At 46.2% G+C, this 16,837-nt stretch overlaps 1 protein-coding gene across 2 annotated transcripts in view; it reads left to right on the top strand.

Moving 5' to 3' along the window:
• Positions 1–2,334: 2,334 nt before the first annotated feature.
• RHEB (Ras homolog, mTORC1 binding) overlaps positions 2,335–16,837 on the top strand; it is a 39,675-nt gene continuing 25,172 nt past the window's right edge. The window contains exon 1 of one of the 2 annotated variants that reach the window (XM_054654355.2): positions 2,335–2,602. In XM_054654355.2, coding sequence (XP_054510330.1) covers positions 2,551–2,602 — 52 coding nt within the window. In that variant the 5' untranslated portion in view covers positions 2,335–2,550. Of the gene's footprint in view, positions 2,603–3,055; positions 3,081–16,837 lie in introns of those variants that run through there. The other variant, XM_077188939.1, reaches the window with a different exon arrangement.

Genomic DNA, 16,837 nt, shown 5'->3' with positions numbered 1-16,837 from the left:
AGTCTTCTGGCTCAGTAAAAAGCCCACATTTTGGACCATGGCATGGCTCCAGAAGGAATGAATGTAATGATGATGGCACAGCTCCAAGGGTTGGTCCTGCAGGATCATGGCTACTGCAGTCCTCATGTGCTTCATAAACAATTGTGCCTGTCACAAGACATGAGACAAAGAGGAGTCTGGTGCTGCACATCAGGCAGGGCTGTCCCTCTGCACCTCTTGGGGAGCTTTGAACAGGATCCCTGTTCACAAACACTGGATTTCCAGGCTGCTGCTTTTTTGCAGGCTCCCCAAATCCTTCCCATCCCATCCCTGAGGGCTGTGGTGAGGTGGGAATCTGCTGTAGTGAGTGGGAAATACAGGCTGGACATAGGGAATGAGCCTGCAGAGTTGTATCACTACAGCCATCACTGAGAAAGTACAAAACCCCCATGTTTCCTCAGGAAATAACTATCCTTCCATCATGTACTATTCACTGAAAGCTGTTATTCCTGCTGTTTAACAGGTTACCAGCACTTATCCTGTAAAACTCCATAATCCAGAAGATGAAGGGTATAATTAGACTATTCCAAAAAATGCAGATATCTCCTAAAAGCCTGCCTGCTCCTCCAGAAGTGAATCACTTTTGTGTACAAATAACTTTCTTTTACTTTAGCTCCCTGCCCTCTCCCCAGGTTAGATGAATATGTGGGAGGGGATGGATCAGATCAGGGAGAAGCCAATCCATGTCCCTCAACATCATCCAATTATTAGATTGGTTTTTTGTGCCCTGCCACAATTGCATGTTAGGTATCAGTGTTCCCCAAAAAGACAAAATGCACATTAAAAAAAAAATAATTCTAACTAGCATTCATTTTTCCAGCAGATGTGTAAAGGGTAGATATTAACACAAAGAGTTCCAAATCAGTAGTAGAAAGGGGAAATACCACTTTCCTGTCTTGGTGTCTTTCTCCCTTAAATTCTGCATCCATCAAGTGTTGCAGTCACCATCAGTACCCGCAGCCCTCTTTTCACAGCGGAAAACTCTCCAGCGCTTGGATCTCACTGTTAACCATTCCCAAGCTCCCAAACTCCGCCTTCCCTTCCATGCAATCCCCAGCACTTTATCGACGCTGGGACCCGACGTTTCTCCATCAATCACCTGCGCGCACGGGAAACGCTCGGAGATAAATTCTATTTATTTATTTGTTTATTTATTCAAATTCAAACCAGCCCGGCCGAGTGGCCCCTCCCGGCACCGGACCCGGGAGCCTGAGGGGACACGGGAGGGGCAGTGACAGATGCCGGGATGGGCACGGGGATGGGGACTGCGATGGAGAAGGGGATGGGGAAGGAGACGGGGGACGGGGATAGGGATGGGGAGAGGAAAAGGGATAGGCACGGGGATGGGGACTGCGATGGGGATAGGGACGGGGATAGGCACCAGGACAGGGATAGAGACAGGGATAGGAACGGGGATGGGGAAGGAGACGGGGAAAGGAATGGAGACAGGGATGGGGATACGGACGGGATTGGGATAGGGCCAGGGCCGGCGACGGGGTTGGGATGGGGATAGGGACGGGGATAGGCACCAGGACAGGGATAGGAACAGGGATGGGCACATGAGATAGGGGCTGAGATAGGGATAGGGAAGGGATGAGGAAGGAGACGGGGACAGGAATGGAGACAGGAATGGGATTGGGCTGGGGCCGGGGACAGGACTGGGATAGGCAAAGGGACGGGGATAGAGACCAGGACAGGGATAAGGGACAGGGACCGGGATGACTAAGGTGACAGAGATCGGGGCCGGGGACAGGACTGGGACAGGCATAGGGACGGGGATAGAGACCAGGATAGGGACAGGGATAAGAGACGGGGACAGGGATAAGGGACGGGGACAGGGATGGGGATGACGAAGCTGACGGGAAAGGGGCCGGGAAGAGGACTGGGACAGGCATAGGGTCGGGGATAATGACCAGGACTGGGATAAGGGACCGGGCTGACCAAGGTGACGGAGCTCGGGGCCGGGACAGGGACGGGGCTGACGAAGGTGACAGAGCTCGGGGCCTGGGCGGGGCCGCGCGCGCGGGACGCACCAACCGCCGCCCGCTGCGCGCGCACGCGCGCGGGGCCTTGGCGCGCGCCTCTCCTTCCCCCCCCCCACCTCGTCCCCGCTCGCCCTTGCCCGCCCGGCCCCGCCCCCTCCCCTTCGAACGCGGCCGTTGCCGCTCCCCGGCCAATCCCCGCCCGCCGCCGCCGCCCCGCCGACCAATCGGCGGGTGGCAGGGAGGGGGGCGCGCGCGCCGAGCGGGGGTGACGCAGGGAGTTTTTTCCTGTGACGCGCAGGTGCGTACGCGGGGCCGGCGCGCGGCGGCGGCGGTCACGTGGTGCGGCCCCGCCGCTGCCAGCGCCGCGCGTCCCGAGCGCGCTCCGGCCGCCGCCGCTCCCCCCGCGCCCCCCGCATGTCGCTGGCGCCGCGCCCCGCGCCCCCACAGCCGCCCGCCGCCGCCCTTCGCCGCAGCCGCCACCGCCGCCGCCGCCCTTGATGTGGTTCGGGGCCGGGCGGGGGAGAAGATGCCGCCGTCCAAGTCCCGCAAGATCGCGATCCTGGGCTACCGGAGCGTGGGTGAGCGCGGCGCGGGTTTCGCGGCGGGGGTGCGGGCGGGGTGCCCCGGGTGCCGCCGCATCGCCCTCCCCCGCGGTGGCGGCGGCGGCAGGTGCAGCGGAGGCAGCGGCGCTTCCCGCCGCCCCGAGCGCGCAGCCGCGGCCCGAGGGAGGGAGCGAGGGAGGCCCCGCCATGGCGGCGCCGCAGAGCTGCGGGCCCGCGGCCGCCGTGCCCTTAATAGGAAGTTTCGCCCCCCGCACTCCCCGAACGCAGCCCGGAAAAGCGGGATCGGGGGAGCTGTGGAGGGTCCCTCCCCGCCGGCTTGGCTCTGCTGGGCTCCAGCTCCATGCAGCGCTCCGTAGGGAGCGAGCCCGGAGAAGGGCAGCGGAGCTGGGGAAGGGTCTGGAGCGCGTGTTCTGTGAGGAGCTCGGCCCGGGGAAAAGGAGGCTCAGGGGAGCCTCATCGCTCTGCACAAGTCCCTGACAGGAGATGCCGCCAGGTGCGAGTCGGGCTCTGCTCCCAGGCAACCAGCGATAGCACATGAGGACATGGTCTTCAGCTGCGCCGGGGGAAGTTTGGGTTGGACACCAGGAAGGATTTATTCTCAGAAAGAGTGATCGGACACTGGAACGGGCAGCCCAGGGGGGTGGGTGGTGGAGTCACCGTCCCTGCAGCTGTGTAAGCAAAGCCTGGACATGGCACTCAGTGCCGCGCTTGACACGGTGATGTTGGGTCCCTGGTCGAGCACCTCAGAGCACTTTTGCAGCCTCGGTGGTTCTGTGGTTTAGAGCCCGCTAGGGAGGCCAGACGGGTGCGTTGCCCGTGCCTGGCCCGGTTCTGCCCCCATGGAGGTGTTGGTGAGGCAGCAGCAGCGCAGCCGCTGTTCCCGAGGGGCCGCCTCGGCTCCGGGCTGTGCCCGGCACGGCGCTGCTGGGACAATCCAGAGCGGGCTCATCCGCTGGGACCAACTGCCTGGAAGCGTCCAGCACGAGTCTGTTGCAGCTGATGGAGGGTTTTGTTCCGTATAAAAAAGTGCGATCCTCTCTCCTGCATCTGATGGAGAACGGTTTCGGATGTTTCAGCAGTCGGGCTCTCGAAGCAGAGGGGAACAAGCTGTAGTACAGCCGGTGCTAATCGATCAAACTTAAAAGCATAGATCAATGTGGAAGATAATGTGTGGTTGGGGGAAAAAAATTCTACAGAGAGATACTACTCTGATATAAATGGGGTTTTTACATTGAAAGCAGTGACTATATCAGTAATTTGTCTTCCATGGCACACAGCATAAAGAACCCTTTAAAAAAGCTTTTTTAAATATAAAAAAGGGCTAAATAAGGAGAGCTTTTGCTTGCATTTTGTGCATAGCTGCAGCCAGCTTGGTGTTTGAATTTGTTTGATGAATTTGTCCAGCCCTTAAACAGAACAGTGAGTAGTAGATTGATCAGTTTGCACAGTTGTATGACATCACTTGTTGCAGTCTGTTCATTGTCTTGTTGTTATGTTTTCTATGAGCGCTGGTGGGAGCAAAGCAATGGGCAGTGTAAGTGGGAAGGGGAAATGCTTGAAATTCTGTTCTTAGGAAGTCTGTGGTGAGGACTGAGTGTACTCTTGAGCTTTGGTCCTTCATCTGTTGACACTCACAAGCAGCAGTCAGAAAATCAGATATTAGTAGGGTGTAGGACCAGTTGAGGAGAAATAGAGAAGTGATATAATGTTGTTAGTTTGGTTGGGGATGTGAGCAGTAGTACCCATGGCCAAAATGTTACCAAACTGTAAAGACCTCCTGCTGAACTTCTTTAACTAAAGTTTTCTTGAACTAGTGTGGAATTTGGCTTGATAGGACAAGACCAATTTTGTTAGAAGAGCTACAAGTTGTATGAACATAGAATTAAGAGGCAGGGGAAAAAAATCTGTTTTACTGGAATTTCCTTTCGTTTTCATTAAGTTTCTTGGCAAATACTTAGGTAAAAGTTCAAGCAGTAGAAATGGGCCCTTGAGGTCCTACTTCCATCTTGTAAAGCTGTTAGAAAAGCAGGAAGGTTAACCTGTGAGATTTAGATTGTCCTCTACTTCCCCAAATATGCCTCCTAAAGTGTGGTAGGATGGGGACTGAGCTTGGCTTCAGGGAAACTTTTGATTAAGTTTTGCTTTGTATTATGATGGCAAGAATATCACTTGAACCTTGGGTAAGAAAGGATATAATCTCATTTTAGGAAAAGTGTTTGGGTGGTAGAAAAGGAAGTACGTTTCTTTTGGAGGAAATGCTGCATTGTATAGAGGTAATGCTCATTAAAGTGGGGAATAATTCCAGAATCTGAAGGACTGGAAGGAAATGCTTTCTACATTTCCTTTTGTAATTCAGGAACGGCATTGTTTTGCATTAACATTAACCTTAACCCTGGAATTAGGGAGGTTAACTTTGGTGAGTTATAAAATGCTTGCAGTTTCATAGGTTGGCCCTAAATGCCTAGGTGAGCTGCTCTGGGATGTTGGGTGTTCCCCCTGTAACTACAGTGTTTGAGATGAGGCTGTCATAAAATGAGGAGCTCTTTTCCCCATGTCTCTCTCAGTTAGGTGCTGAAATAACCAGGTTTTGATGATGCTGTTTGTAAAGCAGGGAGCTTTTCTCTACAGCTGTTAATTCTACAGCCCCATGGGTCTCTCAGGTTACAAGTGTGTGCAGTGAAGGATGGGCATGCCCTCCCTGGGGATTTGTGAAACAGGGGCTGAAAATTGTACTGGATTCCTGCTAAGGCCTTGTTTATTTTATTACATTAAATTTTAATCTTATCCCGGTGCTGTTGTCAGGTAAACTAGAGGTTGGGAGTGGTATTCTGGTATAATAGTTCTCAGAATAGAAAATTCAGGAGTCTGCTTGTTTGAATACACTCCCTCTATCTTTCAACACCGCCATCAAGCCTTTCATATGTGAAACTTTTATTCTTTGCTGATGGGAGAGATCACAGTGGAAGCCTCGTGAATTCCCAGGCAGTCATACTTTCTGAGATGCAGACAGAGTATTTGCCAGGAGCTTCAGGAGGTGTTTTTTGGTGAGGAAGACTGATTATCTGTGGATACAGCATGCAGGTCCTGGCATGATGTGAGACAAAATCACGCAAGAATGTCTCTGTTGGGTTTTGCTCAGGCTTAAATTGGTCTAAGAAAGTTAAATTCCATTATGTAATTGTGCTTGTCTCAGCAAGGTTCTGAGTAGAAATCAGATGGATTTCATCCCAGGGTCTGAGTTTCACAGAAGAGGAGCTTGACTTCCATTACTGTTAGTTGGGAAGTGAGCAGAGTGGATCAGCTATTTGAGATTTGATTCTGGAAGAAATCTGTCTTGTGCATGATGAAGCATAAAATTTTTTTAAGTTACTGCCTTCACTAAAAAGAATCTTCATATTTGTGTTTTGGTCATAACTTAATATCCCAAATATAATTGGAAATAATGGATTTACTTGGAAATAAATCAAGCAGGACTAAGATTTTCTGAATCTTTTTAGAGTAACAGCCTCTCTAAAAAGCAGGGTGGAGTTGCCAAAAATGCTTTGTGTTCAGTTTCATTCTCTTTCTGTTTATAGAACAGATGTGCAAATTCAGACCACAAATGCCTGTAGGAAAGAAGAAGTTTCTTAGATCATCTTGTAAAGTACCTTATTACTGGGATTGTCTCTATTATATTGAATGGATGGATTTAAGATAAGCAGGAAGGTATTGTTTGGATCAGCTGCTTCAGTTGTAGGTCTTTATCTCAGCCTGATTTCTTTTGTGCTGTTTGGATAAGTTGTGCTGCTGGTTTTACAGATGTACCTGCAGAAGCAGGAATTCTCTTTCTGAATTTTACAAGTTTGGACTGGTCATCTGAAAATGCTGTCCTGGGCAGTTTATGGCTCTGAGGGGAAAATCCAGTTAATAATAGGGAACTTACCTATTTTCTTCCCTGGATAAATAAATCAACTTCTTTTGTGTGTGTAGGTGTAGAGCAGACCATGCTGCAGGCAGAAGTAGTCATGGTCTGACTGCGGCATGCAGGTATCAGAAAAAAAAATTGTGATGGAACAAAATGATCTGTCAGGATTAGATTTGTATGGAAAGGCTTCCATTCAGCTAAAAAAATGCCTCTGCCCCCTCCACTTTGCTTGAAAAGCAAGAAGGCAGAAAAAGCAGTAACATCAATACGGACCTGTAAATAGTAAAAATAATTGTTATGGCAAAAGGTAGTTTGAAAAGAGGAGTTGTGTGAATATTAGGAGGTTAGCAGTGTAAAATGGAGCTGGGGCTTTGCTGTTGGTGCCTGAAAGATGGCATCTGCTCTCACAGCAGCGTTCCGCCCCGAGCAGGGATCCCTCTGGGATTGGATGGGGAAGTGGTAATTTTAGCAGGCGATAAATTGCCCGTGTAAATGTCAACAGAGGAGGAATGGAGAAATTACCGCTGTCGTGTGCTGTAATTTGGTTTACACAACCGGCTGCGGCCGCAACATGGGGAAGCCTGAGATTGACCAGGAAAATTGAGCGCTTCGGGAGCCAGCTGATCTGTAAGGTTACATTTTGCTGTCCCCTGCAAAGTGCCAGGATGACTGCCACAGCCCTTCCCTCGCCAGGGCCGCACTTGGCTCTGCCAGGGTGCGGCAGTGCTGGAGGAGGAAAGGTTGCAGCTCCCAGGGGACGGGCTGAGGCTGGAAATGCCAGCTTTAATTGCATTTCGGTGTTAGTGCCTGCGATAGTGGCTGCAGCAGGGAAAGTTGCTACAGAGCATTTGATAGCAGTAGCTGGAAGCACTCGAGGCAGCGTGTTCAGCTGTAATATCAAGCCACCGTAGGGTTATTTGAGGACACTGCTCGAGGATTAACTCTTAAATTGCCTGCTCTGATCTGTCATTGGTAACACTTGCACATTTTGTTTGTATGGATGGGGGCGTTTTGGTGTTTGATTACACAACTTGAAGTTGACATCGACAGGAAAAGCCAAATGAAATGTAGATCCTGTAATTTATAAGCTATATAAAGTTGGAGCTCTTCATTTAGATCTACTACAGTGCCTGGAGTGTAGGCTCTGGCTCAGGCAGCCACCTCTGCGGTACAGGCTGCTGCGGAAACTCGGCGTGACCACGCAGCCGGGATTAGAAGAGCAGGCTAAAAAGTGATAAATGCCATTATGATTAATTTCCTGTAGCTCTCCTGAAGGTGACATCCAAGGGCGTGCTTTAAAAACTGCTCAACTTAATTGTGTATTCCATCCAAAATCGAAACAGCTTCTCTGTGGGATGTTCATAATGCACTCAGGCTCTGCGAATGCTGCATGAGTCAATTGGCTGGTGTCATCTCAAATTCTCCTAAATCAGAAGCTGCAGACATGAAGCGTGGTGTGTAAAAACACGAAGTGGCCCTTGCCAGTCATGAATTGGTCTCCTTAAGGATTTGAGAGGTTCCTTTTTTGTTTTCCAAGGTTTGTATTTGAAGTGAATGGCAGATTTGTTGTGAATTTGAGAATGTGAGAAAGCAAAATCTGCTTCTGGAGTTTGGGCAATGGTTGTTCCTTAAAAATTCTCTCTTCCAATCCTGATCAGGACATTGGCATTGCATTGTGGTTCCTGTCCATTGAGGGCTGCTGTCCTCTAAATGAGGGTGTGTGGGATGGGAGAAAAGGGCAGTGTGGACAAAATCCATGTTTTATGTTGCCTAGCAGACCTTTTAATAAGATTTCAGATTATTAAGTTTACTAAAAGCATATTAACATGGACCATTATAGGTTGCATTTCCTTTTGGAGAAATACAAAGTACGGTGGATGCTGAATTGGGCATTTTGTGGGGTAAAGTTGCTTGTATTGAACTTGTCACCAGGAAGGAAACTGAGGCAGGTGGGGCTTTTCTCAAGAAACATCCAAGCCACTTTGTTTTTTAATTGCCACATAATGAAGGCAGATGCAAATGAACTTTGTAGGGTGGGGCACCTTTTGGCCCAGGTTAATCCTAAACTGTGACTGGAAGTTGGACCTTGCTACTCCCACCCAGGAGTGTAATGGAAGGCTGTCCACCAGCTGAGGGGATTGATTTATTTAAATAGTAAAGCAACCAGAAAGGAAAGTTTTTGTATCCTTCAACTGGTCAGCTCAGTGAGTGCAGCTCTGACAGGGGGAATGGGGTCAGGAGCACAGGATTTTGGGGGAGGGTGGTGTAGGCTCTTTGTGACTGTGCAGATTTCCCTTCAGTCAGACTTGTTATGGAACCACATCTGCAAGTGTTTTCCTCCACCACCTGAGACAGGCATGGATGCCTTTTGGTCAGCTTTCAGCAGTGGAACTTCTGAACTGGACTCATTCTCTTAAAGGAAAAAGGTGGCCTTGTGCAGGTGCTGAGATGTGTGCTAGGGAGCCATGGGGAAATCAAGTTCTTGAAGGTTCTTGTTTAAATAACCTTCTGTAGTCAAATCTAATCAATTCATGCAGAATTGTGGAAAAAAATGTTTGACCTGGGGTAAACCTAAACCTTGTTCCAGAAGTCTTTAAATTCAGAGCCTGGAGTGGTACAATCTGGAATTTTCTGGAAACACGTGCTAGTAAAGATGTTGCAATGAATTAAAGCCAAAGCTTCAGGAAAAGACCTCTAAGAACATGGAATCCACCCCTTAACCCAGCACTGCCAGGTCCACCACTAAACCATATCCACACAACCTTTAAATGCCTCCAGGGCTGGTGGCTCACCTGGTTCCCTGGACAGCCTGTTCCAATGCTTGACAACACTTTATGTGAAGAAAGTTTTCCTATCATCTAATCTAAACCTCCTGGCACAACTGTTTTCTCTTGTCCTGTCCTGTCTTGGGAGATGAGGCTGACTTCCCACTTGGCTACAACGTGTCCAACAAATGAAAGGCTACAACCTGTCCCACAAAATGAAAGACATTCAGAGTCACTGATTTCCTTCCTAGGTGGAAAACCAGTGGAAACAAATCTAAACTGTGTTGCTTTTCAGCTTGGTCTTCTGTCTTTGGTAGGATACCTTTCAAAGTATCTGTTTCTTGCAAATACTGGTTGACCCCTCAACCTGGCTGACTCCTCCTTCAGTTGTGTTTATCAACACTTGGATCCTAGGGGTGAATCACAGCTGCTGCATTGTTGAAATGCTCTGGTTTTTCCTCAGTTTACCATACACATGTTGATTGCTGGGCATGTACATTTTAAGAAATGAAGGATGCTGGATGAGACAGTGGTGAATGAAGCATTGGTCAAACAGATTACACAGGTTCTTGTGGTGGTTGGAGTCCTTGGTTTTTCTGGGTTTGGATTGAAGGCACTTGAGACAGGAGTTCATGCTTGGACTCAAGTGTTTATTATTTTTTATCAGTAAAACAGTCTGATTACTGTGAGCTTTTCATTAGAAGGCACAAAATTGCCAACAATCTCTTGTTCCAAGGTCTTTTAAGGCTGAACTATCCAACTAAGAACTGACACCTGGATTAATTTCCCTTTTAACCCAATCACTGATCCCACAGAGCTGCAATGTGGACTTTTCTGCCCAATTACAAAATGCCACCCAAACCCATGGAGAAGAAGGAAGAAGCATGAAGAAGAAACTCAGGACAACACCCTGTGCCCTCCATCTTGCTTCCATCCACAACATACTAAATTCCCAAAACCTGAATTTCTCACCAAGTGACACACCTACACTACTCTCTATAATCTATTTCACACTTTTGTGGATCCTGGTCTATCTTGAAGTCTGGGAAACTTTCTCCATGAATGAGGGTCACAGTCAGTGCTTCCCTGGGGATCAGGGCACCCCAGAGCAGACAGAGAAATATTCCCTGTGCCCTGGGTTTCCACAGGTTCTGAAAATTAAGATTTTTGGATTATGAGGCACAATATTCCACAAGATGAAGTTAAGACAAGCAAAAGACTGGCTTGAGCCTTGGGGGCTCCTGTAAAATTGAAGTCTGCTAGAATTTCTTATGGGACTTCTTATGTGAATTAGAGAGCTTGAGGCTAGAACAAAAGGAGGAAATGTACAGCAGTTTTGTGGGTAATGGCCAAAGGTTATGAGGCATAAGACTAAGTGCATGATTTCTGAAGGGCTTTTAAGGAATGAAAGATACTGTGTGACACTTGGAAGATTAGTTCAGAAAAGTTGTAGTCTATGTTAAATGGGTATCAGCTGCAGAAATCATAATTCCCTGATTATACTTTAAACAGTGAATTTTTCTTTTGACACTGTTTTTAAATATGACACTAAAATCTCAAAGATTGAGGAGTCAGTATTTCTGGGATGGTTGTCAGTGTTGTTGGGTATTTTAGATTACAGGAACCAGAACATTGCGTGTGCCAAACCTAGTTATTTGTGTTCTGTGGGGTATGGAGTTAAATTAATTTTAATTTGGAAAAAGATGGAATATATAAGTGGTCCTCAGTGTGTGGATGTAAACATGTGCAAGTGTAATACAAAATTAGGATATGAAAGTGTCTCTTGACAACGTTGTCTCCAGAGTTAGTGGGATACATCTGTCTAGCTTCAACAACTTGTCAGATTGTATTGCCAAAACTTCATTCAATATGTATGACCTCCTTTAAAGGTACTCTTGCTGTATGTAAAAGAGCTGGGATGCATAATATGTAGGAAAACTCCATTAAATCTGCCCTACAAGCTGTCAAAACAATCAAGCACTTGACATTAATGCAGTAAAGTGTATTTTGCTTCAAGGCTTGTTATTCCATCAATAACAAATTTTTGGTCTTCTGAAATCTGTTTCAAAATTAGCATTTTTTAATTAGAATTGGAAGTTTCTGCTTTGAAATGTGCATATAAACAAGCACTATGTTTCTTAGTGTGCTCAAGTACCTTGTTCTTCATTGCTTTCTTGGAAATGGTGTTTGCTTCTTTTGTATGGTTTGACCCTGGTAAATAAATTCGAAAGGAAGGTGTTGGTTGTGCTGTTTCCACCTTCATATTTTAAGAAAAAACATTAAAACTCTTCATAAACCTTTTGAAGTTGCTAAACTTAAGTATAAAAATGGTTCAGCTGGAAGGTAATGCAAGTTTTTCTGAGCAGTGAAGGTAGGAAGAATAAGTTGTGTGAATGTTTCAAAATCTTGTTACTTATACGGAGTGTATAGGAGTCTTAGGGCACCTCAGCCTTTTTTTTGCTTGTCCTTCTACATCTGCACATTTTTATCACTTTTATCCCCAAGTGTGGTGATAGGACAGAGGAGGAGCTAATGTGAAACTTGCAGAGCTGATGGGTTGATGTGCAGACAGACAAATAGAATGTTCTGCTGTGTCTCCTGAAGCCTGAGCTGACTTTAGGTTGTCTTCAGCTGTGGTTCAATACTCAGCTGCTTGTCTAAGGTGTGTTGTTGTACTAGAGGAGCACTGGGAAGTGAAGTGTCCAGCCTGTGTTTGCAAGGGCTTCCTCAGGTGCTGGAGCAGGACTGGCTGGAAGATGCTTGACTTGTGAAAAAATGGAAAAATAATTTATTGTCAAGGTGCAGGTGTCATCCTCATTTATCCTCCTGGGATACTTTCAGGGGAGTTGAGGGAGGGTGGAAATGAGATGGCAGAGGTGAGGATTTTTTGATTTGTTCTGTGTTTTTCTTCTTCCCTGCAAAGGTCAGAATTCTGTATTGTGATCTTTTAGTACTACATAATACAAAAACTGACAATAGGCAAGTATGACTCTTATCCAAAACCTCTTAATTTGAAGCATCTCTTGAGCCACCAGATGGATATGTGCTGGTTGGGAAGGTAAGAAAGCCAGCTGGCTGTCATGGCAGGCAAGAATTTGATAGTAAGATACAGCAAATAAGGGTTACCCATTCTATCTTCTCTGCCCTGTGGCAAAATCAGCCATGTCATGTCATATCTGACAGATCTTTGGCTTCAATTCCCTTAACATTTCCCAAGATTGGGGGCTTTAATGATTCTTTTGGTATTCTACATGGTGTTATTCTTACCCTGGAGTCCTATTTTTGCCCTGCTGTTTTACCCATGTGTATCAGGCAGAGATTTTGGTATATTATTGCTTTAAACCTTCCTTACTGCTGACAGATTGTCCTCTGCATTCAGCAGCTACTCTTGGGTGGATGGTAAGTGTGGAGATGCAGGAGGCTTGCAGCCAGCCTTGGTGGGGAGGGGTTGATGACTAACTGCAGCTGGGTGAAGTGCAAGGCTGTGAAGATGGCATTTAACAGATTGTGGCTTTCCTCAACCCTGATAAATAGAGGGGAGGAGCTTCCCTGATCAGCAGAAGTGACATGGAAGGTGCCTGTGCAGTTAATTCAGAGAAGATCTAGAGATGAAATGGAGAAGAGACAACAGTAACAACAAAAAGCCATCAGAACCTGGTGGTGTGGACAGAGCTGTGTAGAGGAAAGAACAGTTCAGGCACATGCTGGGTTTTATGTTGGTGTGGTCATGTATAGATCCACTGGGGTAGCACATGAGAAATAGTCAAGGCTCAGCAATATGAACATTAATCAAAACTCTCAGTGTTTACCAGTTGTGGACAGAGATGTGATGGAGTTGACTGTAGGGGGATAAAATATAAGAAAATAAAGACAATGTACAAAGTAATCTTACCCCTAAGGACTGCAGCTGGACCAATTATCAAAGATTAGGAACAGGCCTGGCTTTAACAGGCCACAGCTGTACCCAATGAGAAGAAGATGCTATAACAGAGTGGGTTGGCTGGTTGAGAAGGGAGCTGGAGTCAGCTGGCTGCTTTGTGAAGAGGGACTCAGTGCTCTGAGGAACTGCCCACGAGAAACACCAAGAAGGTGTGGAACTCTTGTGATAAGGAGACAACAGTATGGAGCCCCTGCAGTAAGATGACAACAATTGACCATGTCTTGCTCTGCTGGAGAAAGAAGGAGTCAACACAACTCTTTGTCAGTATCCCCAAAGACCTTCCCTGTTCTGTGCTAAGAGATTTTGGTGTTGCAGGGTTGGTACTGCAGTGCCTGATGCTTCATGCAGCCTTGGGGGCTTCCCCTGTGTAGGAGTAGCAGGTGAATGGTGCTGGGTGCTGCTAGCAGCTGTCCATGAGTGCCAGGGTTTATTGGCCATGTGCATTGCTGGCATTGGGTTTGTCAGACCTTGGACCATCAGTGGTGACACAAAGAGCCTGAAACATTGACTGACCACCTAGCAGTTACACACTGCTGCAGAGTGTGTAACTCTGTCTGCTGTTGCCAAGATCTTCTAGTGGTTATTATGCAGCTTGATTTATGTATTATTATAATGTGTTGTACAAGTAGCCTGCCCTTGGGGGCACAAATAAGTTTTATCTTCCAGCTTTTGCTGCAGTTGGTGGAGAGCTCTGTGAACTTCCTGCAGAGTAAGGCTAAAACTTCTTTGCAGTAGTTACAGAATGTGCATCACATGATTTGATAGGATAGTGTTACCAAGAGAGGGAATATTACCATTACTCTCCTGTCAGGATTTTGTCAGGAACTTACACCAAGGAAAAGAGAAATACATCTCTTACTATTCTTGCAATTCCAGGAAGATCCTGAGGCCCTCTGGTCAGTCTTAGTAGTACTGCCAAGATGGTCTGTTCTTCACCCATTTCAGCTGCTTTTGGTGTTACAGTATGCTCAGGGTCATGTTCCTAGACTTGTGTTTTTAAATGATGCCAGGAAAGGTTTAGTGAGGTTTTCAGAGCCTTGGCCCTCTGCTTGGTGGTGGCTGTTGTGAATTCACTGTTGGCAGCAGTGAATGCTATGGCTCCAGTCCTCAAGGTCCTTTTCAGGGAAGACCTGCATGTCAGTGGAACTGAGGTCTTTCATCTTGGTAAGGCTTCTCTTTCTCTCTTACTGGTCTGAAAATGCAAGTGAGATTTGTGGAAGGAAGAGTTCATCCTGTTTCCTCATGGAACTTGAAAGTTTAACAGGCCATGTCTGTGCAGAGGGTGGAGAGCTGATGCTGTGACTGCAGCTGGAAGGATCCCCTTGAAGAAAGAATGGCAGTTTAGGTTGTACATCCCAGAAATCTTTAGCTGCAAAAAGGAAGTGACTGGAATTTGAGAGTTTGATCCCTTGTGTGGAAACTAAAACTTTGAAGATAGAAAAGGTGAATGCATGGAATGCATTAAAGCAAGAGAGATGTGTTATTTCTCATGACATAGCATTTAAAAATGATTTAATGATGAAACAATGGCAGTTCCTGAAAGGATCTTTCAAAGACATTTCATTTCATGTTGTACATACCCAATGATCCAAGGAAAGGTCAAGTTTATTCAAACACCCAATGAGCTGCTTGAAGTGTGTGTATAGGGAGAAAGGACTTGGATTTTACCCAGCAGTAGAAGTTGAATTTTGTCCCTTTGGAGAGGAAGTCAGTACAAATTTCAGGCTCTTTACCTTTAGGTGTGTCATAAACTGCAATGTTTTGATCTTTAAGCTTAATAAACTTCCCTTTAGGAGTTGTTAGGGTTTAACCCATTGGGCAGATGAACACCACACAGCCATTCATTCATCTCCCACAGTGGGAATGGGGACACAGTTGGGGAAAAAGATAAAATGGAATTGGCATAAAGACAGTTTAATAGGACAGAAAAGGAAAGGTAAATGATAGTAATGGTAAAGAAATATACAAGTGATGCACAAAGCAGTTGCTCACCGCCCACCTACCAATGCCATTGAATTTCTGCTGCCACCTGAAATATTTTAAGCCTTGTGCTGTGGGAAGGTGCTGCAGGGATGCACAGTTTCTGCAGGAAGTCTGAAGAGAATACAGAGGATGGTATTTATCTGAGAAATACAGGTTGACTGTCTGGGGTAGGAATGTCTGAATTTCCTTTGCAGTTAAGGAACACCAGGATGCAGCTCCCCTGACCTGTTTAAAGCATCTTTGATGCAGCCAGGTATGCATGCATTCCATGGCCTGGTGAGGTATATGCCACAGAGGTTGTTGTTTTGGTTTTTTTTTTTTTTGGAAGCTTTGTAACACCTTTTCCCATCTTTGACAACTGACAGTAAACACATGGAATTAAAATTCATGTAACTTATTAAAAGGGAAACAGGGGGAAAGCTGCAGCCTGGTGCTTTCCTGCCAGCAAGGATAACAAGCAGAGGTAACTGGACTGTGTGCTAAAATAACTAAAAGATTTCTTTTGACAGTTCTTTGCTGTAGTTACTGACTTTATTGGAGACAAAATGGACTGCCTGGAAGTGTAAGCTGTTGCAGGAATGCAATGGAATTTTTCTCTACATGCTTGCTTGGACATGTGATACATTGCAACACAGTTTAAGTGAGCATTGAGGGATGAGCACTGCTGTAGGATGGAACACGCCTGCTGCTAAATATCAGGGAATAAAGCCCTCTTCTTGCTCTCTTCTTGCTTTCTTTACAGGAAATATGATCTAGATAGCATTAGGACTCCTGGCTTGTGTTCAGAAGGCTCATTGCTGCTGACCTAGCAAAGGCCTGCAAGTACTCCTGTGAGTGTGACCAATTGCTTTGAAATCTGAAGAAAATAAAGGAAGCCATGTGGCTTTGTTTCTAAATGACTGCTCTCAGATTTCCTCTGGCCTGCAGAGGAATACCTTTGATAAACCTCAAGAAGATTGTGCAATGCAGATGGAAGGGAAACAAGCATCTCCCAGCAGGCTCATGCTCTTGGGTGTTACAGACCATCATGTGAAACTCCTCCTTTGCAGCAGAAGTAGTTCTTGCTACAAAACCTTGCCTTAGACTTCAAATATATTTCCTTATATGCTAATTAAAAAAAAAATAGAACAGGAGAAGGCAGGGAACAGTTGTAGCAATGAGACAGAGTGGCAAAGAAGTTAAAGAAGAACTTTGGTTATCCTGAAAAGCTGATCTGCTCTTTGGTTTGTCATAAAGGGTTCTGCAGTGTTTGAAGCTCCTTATCACATTACCAAAAGATGTGTCATTGAGGTCCTGCAACTTTCACTCCTTCAGAACTCCAACCTTTAGTCTGTCCTCCAGAAAGCTCAGAGAGCACATTGAGAGAGGAGTGCCACCACTCTGTGTTGAAAATCAAGCATGAGTATCATGAGCAAGTGCAGGAATTGAGGAAGAATTTTGTCTCTAAGCATCAGAAAATATTTTTCTAATCCTGTTACTGTAATGCTGACATCACGAGGAAATCACTATAAAAATGTATAAAACAGCTCAATGTAGATGTTTATTTAATTCCTCATGATTAAAAGTCTAATAGTAGAATTAAGTTGCATCTGAGTAAAACACAAAATACTCATTGTATTTCTGTCTCCAGAGATTTAGAAACAGAATTCTTTATTGAC

The sequence above is a fragment of the Agelaius phoeniceus genome, chromosome 1 (genome assembly GCF_051311805.1).
Source record: "Agelaius phoeniceus isolate bAgePho1 chromosome 1, bAgePho1.hap1, whole genome shotgun sequence".
NCBI classification, from domain to species: Eukaryota; Metazoa; Chordata; class Aves; order Passeriformes; family Icteridae; genus Agelaius; species Agelaius phoeniceus.
Note: the sequence above shows the minus strand (reverse complement) of the source record. Positions and strands in the feature narration are given on the sequence as shown.